Source organism: Hetaerina americana, unplaced genomic scaffold (assembly GCF_022747635.1).
Source record: "Hetaerina americana unplaced genomic scaffold, ioHetAmer1.1.p SCAF_2, whole genome shotgun sequence".
NCBI classification, from domain to species: domain Eukaryota; kingdom Metazoa; phylum Arthropoda; class Insecta; order Odonata; family Calopterygidae; genus Hetaerina; species Hetaerina americana.
The window spans coordinates 13,444,217-13,462,815 of NW_027286763.1; the positions used below are offsets into that span (position 1 = coordinate 13,444,217).

At 37.3% G+C, this 18,599-nt stretch overlaps 1 protein-coding gene across 1 annotated transcript in view; it reads right to left on the reverse strand.

The window, feature by feature from the left end:
• Positions 1 to 18,599, reverse strand: part of LOC139687888 (uncharacterized) — a 32,724-nt gene that overhangs the window by 3,187 nt on the left and 10,938 nt on the right. Inside the window, exons 6-13 of the mRNA XM_071585222.1 lie at positions 16,632 to 16,862; positions 15,691 to 15,945; positions 10,730 to 12,969; positions 10,154 to 10,327; positions 6,516 to 6,713; positions 4,604 to 4,780; positions 3,421 to 3,600; positions 248 to 475 (exon numbers count right to left, since the gene is read on the reverse strand). Coding sequence (XP_071441323.1) covers positions 248 to 475; positions 3,421 to 3,600; positions 4,604 to 4,780; positions 6,516 to 6,713; positions 10,154 to 10,327; positions 10,730 to 12,969; positions 15,691 to 15,945; positions 16,632 to 16,862 — 3,683 coding nt within the window. The remainder of the gene's footprint in view (positions 1 to 247; positions 476 to 3,420; positions 3,601 to 4,603; positions 4,781 to 6,515; positions 6,714 to 10,153; positions 10,328 to 10,729; positions 12,970 to 15,690; positions 15,946 to 16,631; positions 16,863 to 18,599) is intronic.

Sequence of the window (18,599 nt, forward strand, 5' to 3'; positions counted from 1 at the left end):
TACACATCAGGTGAGCTCTAATCTCTCCCATATGAAACCTTTACCTTCAAGTGATTATTGGCGATAATTTTCTCCTTCAGTTCACAACAATATTGGAATTGTATACATATGAACTGCCCAAAGAAAGCAGGTCAATGTGAAAATAGAGGAAAACAAGTGCTTCTGATAAACATGACAAATTTTTAAAAAATGCTCCAGAAATGCTAAAAAAAACACTTCTGAAAGGCAAGTTCAAAATAATCCTTACCCTATAATCACACTTTTCACAGTTCAAGCAACAGGACCCAGGGAGTAAGATACCATGGGAACAAAATGCTGGACAGGAAACTGCCTGGCAGGTGACATTGCCATCCCAACATCGACACTCGGTACAGGGATCATGACCTGGGGAAAATTCAGCGCCAGATGGCCATGTCTTGTTCTCAAGAACACATGCATCTTTGCAAATACTCTTTTCGCACAACACTTCACCAGCCTTAAAAAAATGAGAAACATTTCTTTTACTCAACTTTCTATCATCAAAGATGATTTGTAAATACAGTGAACTGTCAATCATTCATGCACAGATTATCCAATGGTGAATTAACTGAGTTATTCTCTTCCCAGAAACTCAAAATTTTAATAAAAATAAAATTGTAAAGCTAATGAAATATTTTGCAAGTTCAATACATGAGGATAATTCTGAAGGTTCTTGGAACTACCATCAGATGCCAGCGCTAGCACAACAATTTTCCCACATAGTAATAGGTAATCCTTTATGAGTAAACCTTTAATACAACATCTGGGAAGGCATCTGTAGTGCGAACTCTGTTGTTGCTCCTGTGCAGCGATTTGTGAAGATGGGAAAAATTGAGATTCGAGCAGTAATAACATACTTCATAAAGAAAGGTATGAAAGAAAAAGAACTTAATGCCGACTTTTGGAACATTCTGGGGGACTCTGTTCCTTCTTATTCAACGGTTGCCAGGTGGACAAACAAGCTTAAGTTTAAATATTCAATTGTTCCCGGCTCAACTTTGTGGAAGTTCATGTTCATTAAATAAAGGACACAATGTATCTTTCCACTGTTCTTTATTTACGTACAACTAGTTTCAATGCTTAAGCGTCACAAAAAATGCAAGTATAGCGAAAAAGGCCAAACTAGGCACCTGATGATGATGCTTAAGCGTTGAAACTAGTTGCATGTAAATAAAGAACACAGGAAAGATACATTGTGTTCTTGATTTAATGAAGCTTAAGTTTGGTTGGTACAGCTTAAATGATGGTCCGCGTAGTGGTCGGCCAAAATGTGCCACTACACAAGAAATTATTGCAAAAGTGCACAAAATGGTAATGGAAGATCACTGACTGAAAGAGCAAGAAATCGCTGAAGCCGTAGGGATGTCATCTGAATGGGCATATCACATTTCAACAGTGCAATTGGATGAGAAAATTATCTGCTTGGGTGCTGTGGCTCTTGATGCAGAATCATAAACATATAAAAATTTTTGAACAATGCTTGACCCGTTTTAAGAGCAACCAACAAGATTTTCTGTGCCAGTTTGTAACCACGTACGAAACTTGGGTCCACTCCCATACCCCAGAGACAAAAGAGCAGTCAAAGCAGGGGAAACATGTTGATTCAACACCACCAAAGAAAGCAAAGGAAATACGATCAGCCGAAAAGGTAACGGCTTAAGTTTTCTGGGATGTGAAAGGGATTCTGTAGATAGATTATCTTGCCAATAGTCAAACAATTACTGGACAATACTACTCTAACCTGGACCAACTTCAGCAAAAGATAAATGAAAAAAAGGCCAGATTTGGCAAGAAAGAAACTCATCTTTCATCAAAACAATGCATGCCAACATACAAGTGCCATTGCCATTACAAAAATAAGTGAACTAAGATACAAATTGCGGCCACATCTGCCTTATATGCCTGATTTGGCACCATCAAATTTCCATCTCTTGCAAAAGCTCAAACTTTTCCTCGGTGGATGGAGATTCTCTTCACACAAAGAACTAACAGCTCAAGTACACAGGTATTTTGCAAGCTTGAAGGAATCTAGTTTTCGAGATTGGATCAAGACATTGGAACATCGTTGGACCAATGGCATTAGTGTTCCGGGAGACTACACTGAAAAATAAACAAGTTTCACTGATAAATAAACGACGAAAACGATTTATTCACACGACCTGGGTTTCGAAGTAAAACTTCATCATCAAGTTTCACTGAAGTAAGTCGTTTGATTCTATTCCACTCCAAGAACTTTTCAAATTACCCTCGTACGTAAATGAAAATATAAGTTTTAAGTTTTGTGGGGTGCACTAGTCCAGGGATAGAATGTTGAACTATTGACCAGAGGACCTGGGTTCGATTTCCTAGCCTATGTAGGAAACCTCAGCTCCAGCCAAGCTGTGTAATTTTTTGAGTACCAGCACTTCCTGGGAAACGATAGCTGGCACAGGGATAGGATCTGGCCTCTAATTACACTGATGTGTGAATTTCACATGCCATCAGGCTTAGTAGAGAGTGAACTCTACCATCACCGACAAACTAACCTTCCGGTTGATTACTGAGTTTATGGTTTTTTATGGTGACGCCTACTTTCCGCTGTTATTTTGATATTATCAACATGGTAATCACAAGAAAAGAAAATGGGGAGTTTCCATGAATAGATTTGTCTGCAAAACTATTCAGTCCAGCAAAATTTTGAAAAAAAATAGTCTACCAAGAGCAATGAGGCCTTAGTCCTCTTCAAAGTACTCCCTTGGGACCTCACACACTTGCCCCACTTGTCATCGTTCATAAGTTCAGTTTTAAACATATTTACAGTGGTAAATTGAGTAGCTTCAGGCGTGATGTGGTGGAAGTCGAACATAATGAATAACTGATTGTAGCACTTTTCCACCGTTTACATCGAAACCCGGTCGTAAATAAAAATATTTTTATCAAGTGGAAAAGTGCTACGATCAGTTATTCATTATTTACAGTGGGTTTATTTTTTATATTCATTGGCAATTTGTTAGAAATCAGTGAAAGAGAGTGATGGACACATTTCTTAGATAAAGCACAAAATACTGAATTAAATGTATCATGTCTCTCCCTCGAGTGAAGGGACAATATATGGCCCACGAGTGAAGTGGCGTACCAGATGTATGGATGAGTTAGGCAAAAATTAACCTATTTTTTTCAAGTAGCACACAGCAGAAATATATGCAAGGTAGTGTCATTATTTTGAATTCAAGAAACTATGGCCTTCCAGAAGTTCTGATGGATAATTAAGTCATAGCTTTCGAAGACCTTTTTTTGGATACATATTTGTATGTTAGATTCTGGAACGAATCATGCTCATTAAGTGAGATTTCACTGCATTCTGAATTAAAGAATGACTGCCCACAAATATAGACACATTATTTCATAGATGATATAACTTACCACACAAGTGCATTTCTCACAACCATCACTGGAGTGTCTGGTAAGACTTGTGCCATTCTTAATCTTGAAGCCGCTGAATAAGCAGTCAGAGCAGTCAGGGCAGCAGCCATCAGAGGATTTCTTGAGAGGATAGCTGCAGTTGGATTCGCAGGATTTATGGAAGCATGTGATGTTTCCTTGCTAAACATTGAACACATAAAATGATGTCAATATTTGTTGAAGACAAGCTCATATCATTTATTATTGATTGAGTTCACCTTTTAAGAAGTATCCTCATGAATGAAGTAAATTCACAAATCACATTACACCATAATTAAAATGCTTCATAAGACAGCAATGAACAATACAAGCATAAAAACAAAATAAGACACATGAGATTACGAAATATCAGAAGAAGAGCAAAGCTCAGACACTTGACCAGATGAATTACTTTAAAAATGAAACCTTTTAAGGACAAAAATAAATCCTCCTTAAAGATTGATAGGGTAGGTAAAAGGACTATTGTAGGCATGTTTATAAACTGGGGAAATGCAGTTAGGGAAGACAGATTACTTGAAACTCAAAGATTTTTGATACTGTTATGTAGAGGAGTGGTGCATTGACCAATTTAAAAAGTAAGGAATAGTTTTTAATGACTGAAATATACAATGTTGCTAGAGGAGCAGGATGAGGTAGGAAGGGCAAATTCAGAAGGTTATCTTGGGAGAGGGTGTGATCGGTTAGAATGGACCAGGTTTTACATTTGGGATGCTGCATGGTGTCAGTCGGATCTTAGGAGAGGGTGATGCTCTATTGAGGGGTCTGGTTATTTTAAGTATGTTCCCAGGGTTTGCAAAACTTCTGAAGTGAATGAAGGACTGATACTTACGGATAAGGTCAGAGGTGGTTTTATTGGTGGCAGTGATGGGGATAAGATATCTTACAACACCTTGGATGGATTGCATAAGAGAAGTAAGAATTGCAGATAGAAAAGATTAATTTACTGGATTTTGAGAGGGTTGGTGATATTGGAATACAATGTGAGGATTTGTTGTTGTTTTCTGAAACAATTTAATTTCCAAGAACTTTTGTAAATTAACAGACAACACCTCACATGATGATCTCACTCCCTCGTCCAATGGTCCTGAAAAAGTCAAACCTGATATACTGACCTAAGTCCTGCTGTAGGAGACGAAGTCATTACCTGACATTGGCAGAGACTGCATGTATCGGTAGGGTGAGGAAATATTTCCTGGTCTTGGTACTTGTGACTTTGGTACTGACATCCTCCACATATGGGGCAGCACTCTCCAGTGACAAACTGAGGATGCTGGCAGTTTACTACGCAAACAACGGGATTGCACTGAACTTCTCCATTTTCCTAATGCAAGGAAGAAGAAAAATATTAAAATACTGCCCTTCAAATAAAATTTTGACAATCTAAATATTGCTATTGGTTTTACAACTGAAACTGAATCTTTACAAGATTGATAGCTACTTCCCATTTTTCATTCATGAAGAGATTTTCCATCTACAGGGCTAAGAAAAGCCATTACATTTAAAAATAGAAAAAAGGTGACCGCCTCTTTAAAAAAAGCAGAATATGATTATAAAAATATATAGTTACATAAAGTTTAACACCCAATTCCTAAGTGGAGGAAAACCTTACTTGGTAAGAATTGAACCAATATCCTTTGGGTATGCAGGAAAGAAAATTTACCCACTGCAGCATTAACAATTGGGTACAATAATAAATTCAGCAAAATACTCAATTAGAAGCCATTTGACAACCATTTCATATGACATTGCAATGAAAGATGGGCAAAGATGGGTATTTTTTAAACACAAGTGGAGAGAATTTTTGTTAAATAAATTGAATATTTTGTTATTTTTCATTAACACACTGAAATAGCCAATATTGGCCTGTAATGTAAGTCTCAATATTATTTTATTTAGAACTGAGTGTGGGAATATGACGTGTGTTCAAAATATAACGAGAATTTGAGTTATTTGGACAGAATTTTTTACTTATTCATCTATATCAATGTTCTCCCCTTCAAAGAAGTTCCGATTGTATAACATACACTCATGCCAGCACTTTTTTCAATCTTATAAACACTTCTGGAACTTAATCTTTGGTATAGCTTTTAGCTCTCAATGTGATGCATTCGTAATCTCATATATGCTTGTAAAATGATGGCCCTTTAAGGTTCTCTTTATGTATGGGAACAGAAAAAAGTAACACAGAGCCATGTCTGGTGAATGTGGAGGCTGAGACATTATGACAGTGCTGTTTTTGGCCAAATATTCAACAACAACAAGCTGTGAGAAGTGTGTGCAAGTGCATTGTCATGGTAGTGCAAAAGACATCTATTGTTTGGCCACAAATACAGATATTTTTTCATATTACTTCACACAAATGGCATTGAACTATTGAGAAGTATAATTTATTGACCATTTGACCTTGTGGCAAGAACTCATGGTACACTACGCAAAAGAAAAAAATTCACATTACTTTTTGAACAGACCTCGTATAAGATTCAGAGTCAAGCTACGCATATCTTTGATTAAGTTAGTGAAATTCATTAACCGTACCAAAAAAGGTAAAAAAAATGAATTACTGAGGCTGAAAGCAGTTGGTCTTGAACAGCATAGATAGTTAGAATTCCTAAAATCACTAAAGAATGAAACTGAGTCAAGGCTAATGTTTACGTAAAAGCTGCATGTATGTGATGAAGGCAGAGAAATCATATGCAATGGTTCTACAATATTTGAACGGAGACTAAGTCAGACCAAGGACATTGAATATTTATGGAGAAATATTAAAAGCTGTGAATGTTATTTGTATATTTCACTACAAGCATTTTCAGAAGCATGAAGTTCCGGTTGGTCCTAAAGGCACTATCCTGTATTCACAATGATAAGAGGATGCCTCTAGCTACAGCACTGAGCCACACATTGAGGGATCCGGGTTCAAATGCCAATCAAGGCGAATTAATTTTATACTCTGACATTGTTGGATTGTAACTCAGATTTGGTGATGGATAAACTAATAGGAAGACTCACAAATCAACTCGTAAATCAACAGGGAAAAGAACAAAATTCAGCTACTTCACCTTGCAGAGACATGCATGACAACCACCTTCCTGCCTGACCCACAGTTGACCCTGATAGAAAAACCGACCCCTGTGGAAGCAACCTGGCTCAGGAGAGAGGCAAGCAGGGCAGCACTCCCCTGGCATGACTGCACGGAATTCTGGATCACAGTCTAAAGGTGGGCACACTATATCTCGACACAGAGTTCTTCCACCTTTCTAGAAAAAAATATAGTGCACAAGCAAAAAAAAAAGGTTATATGAGCAGTAAACCATCACACAGGGTGAATTCACGCATTTGATTTCATCAAGACACAATGGACCTTAATCTACTCAATTTCATTCAAAGAACCTGAGGTAGCAAACAAGGAAGCAGTCCGTCAAAGCATTAGTATGAAGCAGGGCAGTCCATGGATAAGAGACATGGGAAAATTGGAAAAGTAGACCCATGAAGAATAGAAGCCTTTGAAACATGATGGTGAAAATTAAATGGACAGGCAATTTTGAGAATGTAGAAGTACATATAATAGCAGAAGAGGAAAAGACCAGATGGAGAATGCCACTGCGAAGAAGAACTAGATGGATTTGACTTGAGGCACAGGGGCTAGAAACATAATAGAAGGGAAAATGAGGGAAGATCCTGTGAGGTAGACCAAGAGACATGTACATAGAATGAATTAAGAAGAATCAACCGAGAAATTATTAGTGGGTGAGGAAATCAACCCTAAATAGATAGAGGGCTGCAGTAAACTGAAAGAAATACACATAGAAAACCATAAATTATGCTCAAGAAATGTTGATCCTTTGGAAAAAATTCTGCTCACATTTGGTTGAAGAGGAGAAATAAACTCACAATTATGATTGCAATTCTTGTTTGATTCACAGTCATTCAATTTAGCGTCACCTTCCAGCCTTCTACTGCTGCCAAATGGTTAGCTAAACCCCTCTCTGGCTTTCTAAATTTATCTCTAAATGAAGGCTCATAAGGTCTTATCCATGATTCAGAAAATTATTGGTCAATCTTGGTAGGGTCTGTTTTTCCCAAAATATTTGAAAAATTAATATACAATCACATAGTGAATTGCCTGCAACATTTTAATTTGCTACATATTATTTGAAAGAAAGTTTAATTACTACTTAAGCTGCCTTAGCCATATTCTATGATCTTAGCCTTTGATACACTTCATTACTCATTATTATAAAAAAAAATTGATAATCATGGGAATTTCATGCACAACCCATTCAAGGATTAAGTCATGTATTTTAAATGATAAAATAATTGTTCAATTAACATTTAGATCTCACATGAGAAAAAGTACCTTTAAATCAGAGTCACTTGAAGTTAGTTGCAGCATCCTGCAGGTGTCAAACCTTGGGCCATTTTTATTTATTTCATTTATCAATCACCTACCTCTTTCTTCGCAAACAGCAATGTAATTTTGTATACTGATGATACTTCCACCCTGAATTCTGATATTATTCCATCTACTCTATTCATAACCACAAAAACCCATTACGAACATGTCCTATTAGTGTCCAGAAAACAGTTTAACCACAAATAATAACTGAAACTGTTTTATGTAATTCTAATGTCAAATATCTTCCTCTTAATCAGCTTATTGTTAAATATTAACAACCATACAATCCAATCTTATTTGAGTCAAACTCCTGGGCCTTAACTTTGGCAAGGATCTCAATTGGACGGCTCAAATCAATCGAATGATCTTCTTACAATCTATGAACAAGATTACCGATGTGCAGGGTTAATGAAAAATACAGATTCACAATGCCATACATAAAGCCACAAATGACAAAGCTTGCAAAAAAATAATGTAAAAACCAGCATGGGTTAGTGTTGAATTCAAAAATTAAGTAAAATGGAACGACATTGTGAACAAATATCTAGAATGTAAAGCAGTTACATTAAGTTTTCCATACTTAATATTTGATCTGAAAAGAGAGCTAATAAATGGAAATTAAAAGAGGTCAAATAATGCAAAAGGTAATCACAAAGACACCTGAAAGGCCCTTTATAATTCTATGGCTTATAACAACTCAAAGCCTCTTCATCTCATTATTAATGCTTTAGAGTATCAGAAGTGGTCACTTGCACCATCCCTTTTTTCTATCACTGTGTCCTTATTTTTGAATTGAGTATATTTTGTGTGAAGTCCAAAAGACAGCAGGAAAGATTCAGACGCAGACCAATATGACTGTTGATGGAATGACGAAGACTGTGATAGAGGGGAGGCAAGTGGAAGTAATGCAAGCAATGTAGGGGCAGGCTAAGAGCTACAAGGTAGAGGGGGCTAAGGGCATTGGATGGAATGAAGGGTGAATGGAACTACAGGGTCCGTACAATTAGTATCCTGACTGGTTCGCTGTAGCCTCAACGGAGCCGTGGATGGGGGTCAGACTGGTCCGCTCGATAGAGGGGTCCCGCACCACTCAGGCGCACTTTAGTTCAATCGCCTCCGGGCATGCGTCGAGACGGGAGATGGATTTTTGTGACGTGTGATTGTTTGTGGTGTCTTCGCACCATCATGGAGTGCACCATCGAGCAACACTACGCTGTGAAGTTTTGCATTAAACTCAGGAAATCTGCATCGGAGACCCTTGAACTCATTAAAAAAGCTTATAGGGATGATGCCTTCAGACGTACAAGAGTTTTTGAGTGGCACAAAATGTTTAAGGAAGGCTGGAAGCTCGTCGAAGATGAGCACCACGTAGGATGCCCGACGACTGCTCGAACTGATGCTCAGGTGGCCAAAGTGAAAAAAGTTTTGGACTCTTGTTGGACAGATGTTTAGCCATTGCCCTTATCAGTGAGGAGACCGCCCTTTCAGTCGGAACCGTCCACACCATTGTAACAGAGGTACTTGCGATGAGGAAAGTGTGTGCGAAGCTGGTGCTGAAGTCTTGAGGGAGGAACAAAAACTGTCGTGGGTGGAAATTTTGGATTATGTCCAGGAAGATGAAGATTTTCTCGACAACATTATTACCTCAAAGGATAGCTCAAAAGGAGCTAAAAAGGAGCTCAAAGGATTTCAGTTCACCTCCATTGAGGAGGTTCAAGCGGCAACAACAAAGGCTCTCAACAGTATTCTGGAAACCAACTTCCAGCGGGCTTTTGACAAGGCGCAGACGCGCCGAACTAAGTGCATCAATGCAGGAGGAATGTATTTATAAGATTATTAAGTAATTGTAATGATAACTGCAATAAATTTTGATTTATAGAACCAGTCCCGATACTTATTGTATGAACCCTGTAAATGGAATTAAAGGTGGTTTAATGTAGATTTGGATGTCAGGTTCTGTCTGGTCAGGTGAGGCTAAGAAATGTAGGTATGTACCATCCATTCCATCCTCAAACCTATGTCAACTTGGTAGACAACCAAAAAATGATAAAATATTTTGTGCCATGACTAGCCAACCATGGAATTCCTGTGTGGTAAAACAAAATTTTTTATCAGAAAAGCAAATACCCTTGAGTGAAGTAAGAAATTATCTTAGGTTGGATTTGGTAATTTACAAGATAAGTGACCGATACCAGAGCAGAGATCCATCAGCACATATGGTCAATAATAATTCAGTTGCATTAATTTATAAACTGCCTCATTACCCAGGTGCTAAGCACCCCATTTGGCAGACATACTTACTTCACAACGACATTCACGACAGGGATCAAGATGTGGCGAGAATCTCTCTCCAGGCAGGAAAACCTGTTGTCCAAATATGCAATCACCAGGGCAATACTGGCAGCAGTCGCCCTCAATGGGATCCTCACAGTGAGGTGGAGGACAGTGTCTGGGTGCACATCTTAATTCACCATCCTGGACAACATAAAACAAATGATGTGATGCATGAATTTTCCCAAAATTAGCAACCGAGTAAAACAAATCAGGATTACATCAATCACCTACAAGTGACCATTGCCATGAGTCACTAAAGAGAAAAAGTCTGTGAATAATATGATGCAAAAATTCAGGAGTTTCAATGCTAAAATTATTTGTCTCGTCAGGAATGTTTAGCTTCAATTGTGACAGATTACATTTCTGAATGAGGTAAAATTTGTTAGTGAAATGAAATGAATAAAAAAAGTTAGGGAAATGCTGGGAAAGTGTATTGAGATAAAAGGAGATCATGTTAAAAATAAAAAAATTGCCCAAAATAATTGTTATATTTTCTCCTGAGCACTTGTTGAATACCGATATGTGGATGTAAGTTATACTAACCTTACATGCACACTGAGTACAGTTTCTTTCATCACGAAAGAAAGTTGACCGTGAAGGAAACCGCTTGCCATTGAAGAGGCACTCCAATTCATTGCCCATCTCTGGATGTTCCTTCCAAGCAAATTCCAAAGGCCGTTGGTGGTGTGCAGGGGGGAGCAAAGGTGATGGAAGCAAAGGCTCACTCACTTGCACTCCAGGTGAACTGTCAAACTTTTTCATATTCCATTCGTATTCCTCATCGCCATAATCCAACAATTCAAAATACCTTGTCCCAGGTGAAGTGCTGGTACCTAATTCATTATCAGTTGACCCCATACCACCAAGCTGGTAAGAGCTCTCCTCGTTATCATCAGAGGGTAGGTCAAACTGGTTGACCACTTCAAAGTCTTGTGTTAACCTCAACACTTTCCTGCCTTTCCGTCTGTTCTTCTTGCCTTTTTTGGCCTTTTGCCTCTTACCTGATGGCCTTTCATTTTTGGTTTCTGTTTTCCCAATCTTTTTCACACTCTCTTCCTGACCAACAGTTGTGCTTTCCATGGGTATGGTGGCTGCATCTGTAAGGCCTATGGTGATGTCAGATACATTAGTGGTACTTAAAGCAAATTCACTCGAGTTTCCTTTCAAAGACTCAATACCGCTTGAGCTATTTGAAGAGTCATCCTCAGTGACAACTAGAATTTCATCATTTGAATTCTGCAGTGATTCACCAGAAGGTTCAATAAAAATATTAGAAGTGAGGCTCTCTTCACTGATTTCACAAGCAACATCTTGATTTTGAGAACAGACAGAATCAGTTTTATTGGCAGCATCTAATAAATCTTCATTAAGTGCATAGTTTTCTTCACTGCACATTGTGCCATTTCCAGCAGAAATACCACTACCATCCTCAAGAGAAGAGCAATTGCTGTTAGTTGAGGTAATGCTATCGATTCTATTAATTTCCAATGTATTATTTGTCCAACTAATTGTACTTTCACCACCAGAAACGATGACGGTTGAATTATATATTTCAGATGTGCTATTTGAAACATGGAAGGGATCACTGTCATAGTTTTCATTACGAGAATCATCTGCGCTAGTAGCCTTCTCATGGCCAGTTACAGCAGGAGAATAAGCACTTAAAGACAAGTTTACTGAAGTTGGTGAGATTTCAATTATTCCTAAAGAGCTGGAGTTCACCGTGGAGATGCTCACATTTGCTACACTGATTGGTTCTAGACTCAGATCATGCTGTGAGTGGACATCATTATCCTCCTGCACAGAGTTATTCACATCAACTGTAATGGATTCCAAGCCCAGGTTATCACTTATATTTAAAAATTGCTGAACTTTGGTTGGAATGATGTTTTCCAGGCTTGCCGATCCACTCAGTGGCTCAACATTAATGTGGGATGTCCAGTTATTTTCACCAGAGGTAAATGAATCAAGAGTGACTATATTGGAGGTAAAATTGATTTCACCATCTATTAAGTCATTAGATGATTTTGATTCTGAGGAAAAAGGAAACATTAAAGTTTCATTTATATCAAAAATGGAAAACGTAACTGTATTTAGGCCTGGAACTCCATCGCCTTCAGCTATCACCTTATGATCAGTAGAATTGTTTTTAGGCAATGGTGGGGTGTTGGTATTAAATTCAGTGGATGTAATATAACCAGTTGATAAATTTACGCTATTATTGATTAGTTTTGAATTTATAACTTTTGAATGATTTTTAAAATCTACTATTTGAGTTGATAGAGTTTTAATATCAAATTCATTCAAAACAGCTTTGTCTCCTTCTGCTACTTTGTTACCAATTACATATTCCGCTTCATATTTTGTATTGTGGGAAATTAAAGATGGACCAGGCTTGCTATTTTCTTCAGTGCAGTTTGGATGATTTTTGGTTGAGACTATTATTTCTATCAACACTTTCAATGTACTGTTGGTACCATTCAACTCATTCCTGGCTGGAATTAGTTCATTGTTTTCAGGAAATTTAAAGCTTTCTCTTGACTCATTTTCTATGAGGTGAGTGTCTTCCTTTAGTGAAAACTGATATGCTTCATCTGAGTCAGAGTTGTAAGTTTCACTGCCAAAAGAAGTGTGCTCCAAATTATCACTAGGCAGACATTCAGTCTGCCGACCAGTTATATTGACTGCTTCAAAACCAGTTGGACAAAGGCATTGATATCCTCCACGTAAGTTGACGCATATGTGACTACACAAGGATGAATTCATTGCACACTCATTTACATCTGCGAAAGAAAAGAAATAAATCAAATATATTCATAAAAACAAAGAGAGAGGAGTTTTATAAATAATATTCCGATGGGTAAAATGGAATTATGTTTATCACATTGCACATGAAGCATGAATAAACAGCATGAAGATTTATGAAATGCACAATTTCAATGCAGTAAGGAACAGTAACTGTAACATATATTTATAAATCATATAATTTAACCTATCACTGCTCAAGAAAATAATTTTTCTACTATTCTGTTTTTTTGATACATTGATAGTGACGACATTAAAAATTCCAATTAAAAGTTTGGATTAATTTATTTTCACTGGTATACACAACCTGGTATAATATGATACCAATATGCACTTCTTATGCAAAAATACATTATATTCAAATAATAAGTGTTACTCTGACTCAAGTTTATTTAGGAATAGTTTGATAGTAGATAAATTTAAAAATAACACACTGTAAACAATCATAATATGTGAACATATATTTCTGGATTGTCGATGAAATTATGCCATAAAAATCAATATGCACTGGCCTCTATCCATCGCATGGATTGCCATTTTGATTCTGAAGTGTAATGGGGAATCTATATTTCATCAATTGTCACATATCAATGCAGAAAATCACTCTTGTTTATTGTAAAGCATGCTACACTGCTGACTACTTGGAAAGTGTCATCTGAATTGCATTTTTGATTCATGGTGAGATTTTAGGGCACCCATCTTATGCAAATCTCTGTCATGTGCAATTCCTTAAGCAAAATGTAACTGATGTAATCTTTTGATATCCCTACCATATTAGCAATTTCACACACCTTCATACTTGAATGTTCAAAAATCATATAATACTCTTTTTTAATGATTTCTAGTATGGCTGCATGTATTGAACATCCTTCATGAGGATCATCTTGGAGGATGTCATGATCATGTTTAAACTCAGCTGCCCATTTCTTCACAGTGAAAATTGAAGGAGAAGAGTGCCTATATGCATTCATAACCCTCAAATGAATTTTATTCAATTATATCAATCAATTTATCAATATTATTATTAAACCTTCTTTTATGAACAATTGCATCACTAAACGATACTCAATTTTGTCCATTTCTAACATCACACACACACACACACACACACACACATCAACTCCTTCAAATGACTGCCTACAGCAAACTGCTGGATGGAATGGCTTGCAATTTTCCATGGCATACACTCACAGTTAAGCCAACATGAGAGAAAAAGTCATGCAAGTATTGATGCCATTTATGGATGAGGTCAAGAAACTTTTCTGACTACCCTCTTAAGTGACCCTTTCATAATGTCAAAGACTCAACAATAGAAATATTTTATTTGCTAAATGCAGCTCCAGAAATGTTTGGTTTACATGGGATATTATCCAGCATCCCATTTGTATTATTAAACATTAGCATAAAAAACCTTATGTAAATTTCTTTTTCTGCCACTGGTTTCCAGGATACTAAGTCTATATTTAGGTGATACCACTTCATGATTAGTTTTAACAAAATTTAAACCAAAAAACAATTGAAAATATTCAAAATGTCACTCAATTCTGTGCCTCTCTTTGAGACCCACAAATACAATTGAAATTCTCATGACAGTCAGCATAATTTGTCATGTCCTCCCAGACATTATTATGCACTTTATCCTCACCTTTATTTGGTATATACCATGTCCATTTCCGACCAGTCTTGAACCTCATTTTTACTATCACTATTTAGTGACAATGGTATCCACCTATTCTTGGCCTAATAAGTCTAACAGAACTTTATTATTCATCAAGAACAGCCTTTTCCAGGCTGTGGGTGCCTTAATGACCTCCATGGGAGAGAGAGAGTGAGAGATATAATTTATTCCTATTTCAGAGTGATGAAATATGCTTGTGCTTAGAATGCATGAACTGGATATACTTTAAGTTCGCTGTAATAAAAACTGAAGGAAACTTACTAGATCCAAAAGCACTAGCTCTAGGCACAGAAGAGTATGTAATTGACTTATCAGTATAGCATTCATTCTAGGGAACCCACAATCAACACAGACTTAGGCTTGCACCTTGGTTTTTAGGACAAATAAGGTTCTTTTCCTTCCCATCATTGAAACTGCTCTTTAACTAACAAAAGGTTCTGCAGACACCCCCATAAATACAGATGTAGCAGGTGATTGAATGACACACTGCTTTCATGCCTAATTTGCATATCCCTTGCTACATTTCCTCTGGGGAGTGTTCAAAAGGGATTGCGATCACATAAGGGTTCTTAGAGTTCCAAATGGATTTTAGATAGTGCATAAGAGAAAGCAGTGATTACAAGAGAGGGGGAGGAGATTGATGAATTTGCTTTTCACTGGTAAACAACAAAACTATTGCAGATGTTAGTATGGCAAAAAATTAGGAACATAACAATAACCAATGGGAAGATTTCTATTGTAAGTATTTGTGATAGGTTGTTGATTGAAGCACGATTGTCAGCATTAAATAAATGCAAAGCAATAACTCTGGACATAACAGTACATTGGATGATGGCATTGCAAAGACTACTCTGGACTTTACATTGTATTGGGCAGCATTGAAGAGTCAAAGTATTACGTCAGATGGACTTTGTGATTTAAGTACTGTTTAGCAATATTCAACTAAAACTAATAACATAACACATCATAAATCATGACCTAAATTAATTATTAGAGCATTACACCATCAGCTCATAATTACCAATTTGACAGAAGCGTCCTGTAAATCCGCTGGGACACTGGCAATGATTCCCACCACCAAGTAACTGTCTACAAGTTCCACCATTTCGGCAGGAAGGGAAGCAGACTGAGTATTCTGGAGATATTACACAGGAGCGCTTGTCAGGCCCTAATATTTGTCCACGCCCCAGGCAGACACAAGAAAAACTACCAATGGTGTTACGGCAAAGGTGTTGGCACAACAACCCAGTCTTGTCTTCCTCACATTCATTCACATCTAAATAAGGAAATAAATACAAAAAAATTGAATACTCAAATTAAAAATCTTTCAACAATTTAAACTTTAATTAGGTACATAAAACAAACTACTTAAGTGTGTAATACATGTAGTAATTACTGCTCACCAATAAACTGAGAACATGATTGGTACAAGTTAAAAATTACCAGCAGAGCCCAAATAGTTGGAATTCTTCTATATATGAAGAAATCAAGATTGGGTTTGTGCACATCACAGAGGCCTTGTAGAGCCACAATCCCAAACACAAGCACTCATGGCTTAGGAGAAGCAACTCCTGCACCAGTGACTTATCAATCACACATAAATAAATGAAATGGGTGAAGGAGTCTTCATTCCTCATTTGATGGAGGCTTCCACTAGCAAGCAATATGATAACAATGTGATTTAAGCAATACAAAGGCGAGCCATAGTGAAAAATGTAAACTTTGTACAAATTTATCAGACAGGTCAACTCAGAGAGAGATAATTTATTTAGCATCTGCCCGCAAACAGCACTTTTTGGCCTTTACGTTGGACTAACTACAGTGAAAACAATGGAGATGATTACAAACACCCAAGCCCTAGGTGAAGGAAAACCCACCCAGGTGAGAATCAAACCTGCAACCCTTGGATTGGCAGACGACAATTACCCCGCACCAAGGCCAGCAAATTTAGGAGATACTTACCTCTGTCACAAGCTGCCCCAGTATATCCAGATGAGCATTGACATTCTCCAGAGGACTCATCACAAATACCTCCATTCAAACATGCTGGCACACAGCCCAGGGGTGCACATGTTCGCTGATCACCACTGAGTATGAAGCCCTGAGGGCAGGAACACTCATAGCTGCCAAACATGTTTGAGCAATCATGGGAGCACCTCATTTCATTTGGCAATGATGAACACTCATCAATATCTGAAGAAAAATGACCAATATTCCAGGAACTCAGTGACATCATTAGAAAACCTTTCAACAAAAACCACATAACATATCACCAGAAAGGAGGATAAGGTTTTTCCATAAAAATGAAATAATATGACCCTTGATAGTTGATAGACATAAGCTGACGCAATGAAGGGGATTGCCTAAGTGCTATACAGAATAGATGACCTGGGGCTCCTTTAAGACCAAAGACAATGTTAGGTGCATTCAAATATTACCTAAAACAGAAAGTTTTAAGTACCCTTAACAGTTTCAAGCAAAGTTGCCATTCCATCCACTTCTTGGTTTATATCATCAGTTCAACATGAATGGAAATTGTTTTAAAATAACATCTCATGGAAGGAACCACAGCTGCAGTCTGAAGACATAGTACAGGGACCAGATTCCATGACCTGCAGGACAACTAATAGCCTTCAATCTCTGAAGATTTATTCCTGGAAAGATGACCTAGGAGAAACCATCCATCAGCTCCTCTCATTCACTGGACACAAATATTTCCACTTTCACATTGCAGCCAGCCCACACCACACATAATATCAGATGCCTCCTATACACGCTGCACCCCCAGCTTCCTAAAACCCATGTACACCGCCGTCATCACCACACCACAAGGATGAGAAACTCAAGAGGCAAGTATCACATTCCTGAGTAGTTATTTGAACGATAATTTCTTGATAACCCTCACATCCCAAATGCTGGGTGTTTCCTTGAGAGTTCATCAACCACATGTTGTTTCAGACATATTGCATCACAATACCGTCCACATTATGTACAGGTACTTAACAAATGCTGAAGTCATTGATTTGATATTTGATACTTGTTCAAGAAATGATTCAATAATTTGGCCACATGAGAGAGCTTTGGATTTAATTATTTAAATTTGTCACAGCTAATCTACAACCTATTGTCAATGTCAATGTTCCTTAATGTGAGTGATATATTATTCATAAGATCCCACTGACCCAATTGCACTGAAAATATGAACTTTGAAGTCAGTTATTTGTTTTGATGGCCACATTGCTACACCACAGACCAGGAAAAGTTTAAGAGTATTTCATGTGTTCTTTCAATTGAAAGTATTTCTTTTCTTTTTTGGAGAATAATTCTTCTTTATCTTGAAATAAAGAATTAATCCCTTTCTGTTCCGGCCCTCTGTGACAAGCCTTCCTTCAACGTGACCTCATGTTCAAGCATAATATGTCTTCTTTTTTTGTCAAGTCCTAGGTAACTGTGTAAGGTGTGCAATATGCAGAAACACTTTTGCACACACACCCTAAAGATGTGCCAGTATGCTGTTTGTCTTACCCTAACCAACGGCTAGACTGTATTAACTCTGCCTTAACTGGGGATGATATTTCTAGGGTCATTAGAGTAAATACATGTCCTTTATGATGAAAATCTTTCAAGCATAACATTGAAGCAATTACCTCAAAAACCTTTAATATATTTGGTTTCAGATTCAGGACTGTCGGTGACTCAAAGAATATATTCCTTTTAAAAGTACTTTACGGCTCATTAGCTTGTCCCATTTTGGAATAAAACTCCATATTTTGGTCATGATAATTCCTAAGACTGATTAATTACTTTTTGGATTCACTGAATGTTGCCGCAAAATAAAATGCTACCACTTGGGCAAATTTTGGAGATAAATTCCCTTCTCACACGTAGGATGAACATAGTACTGTTATTCCTACACAAAGTATTAAATAA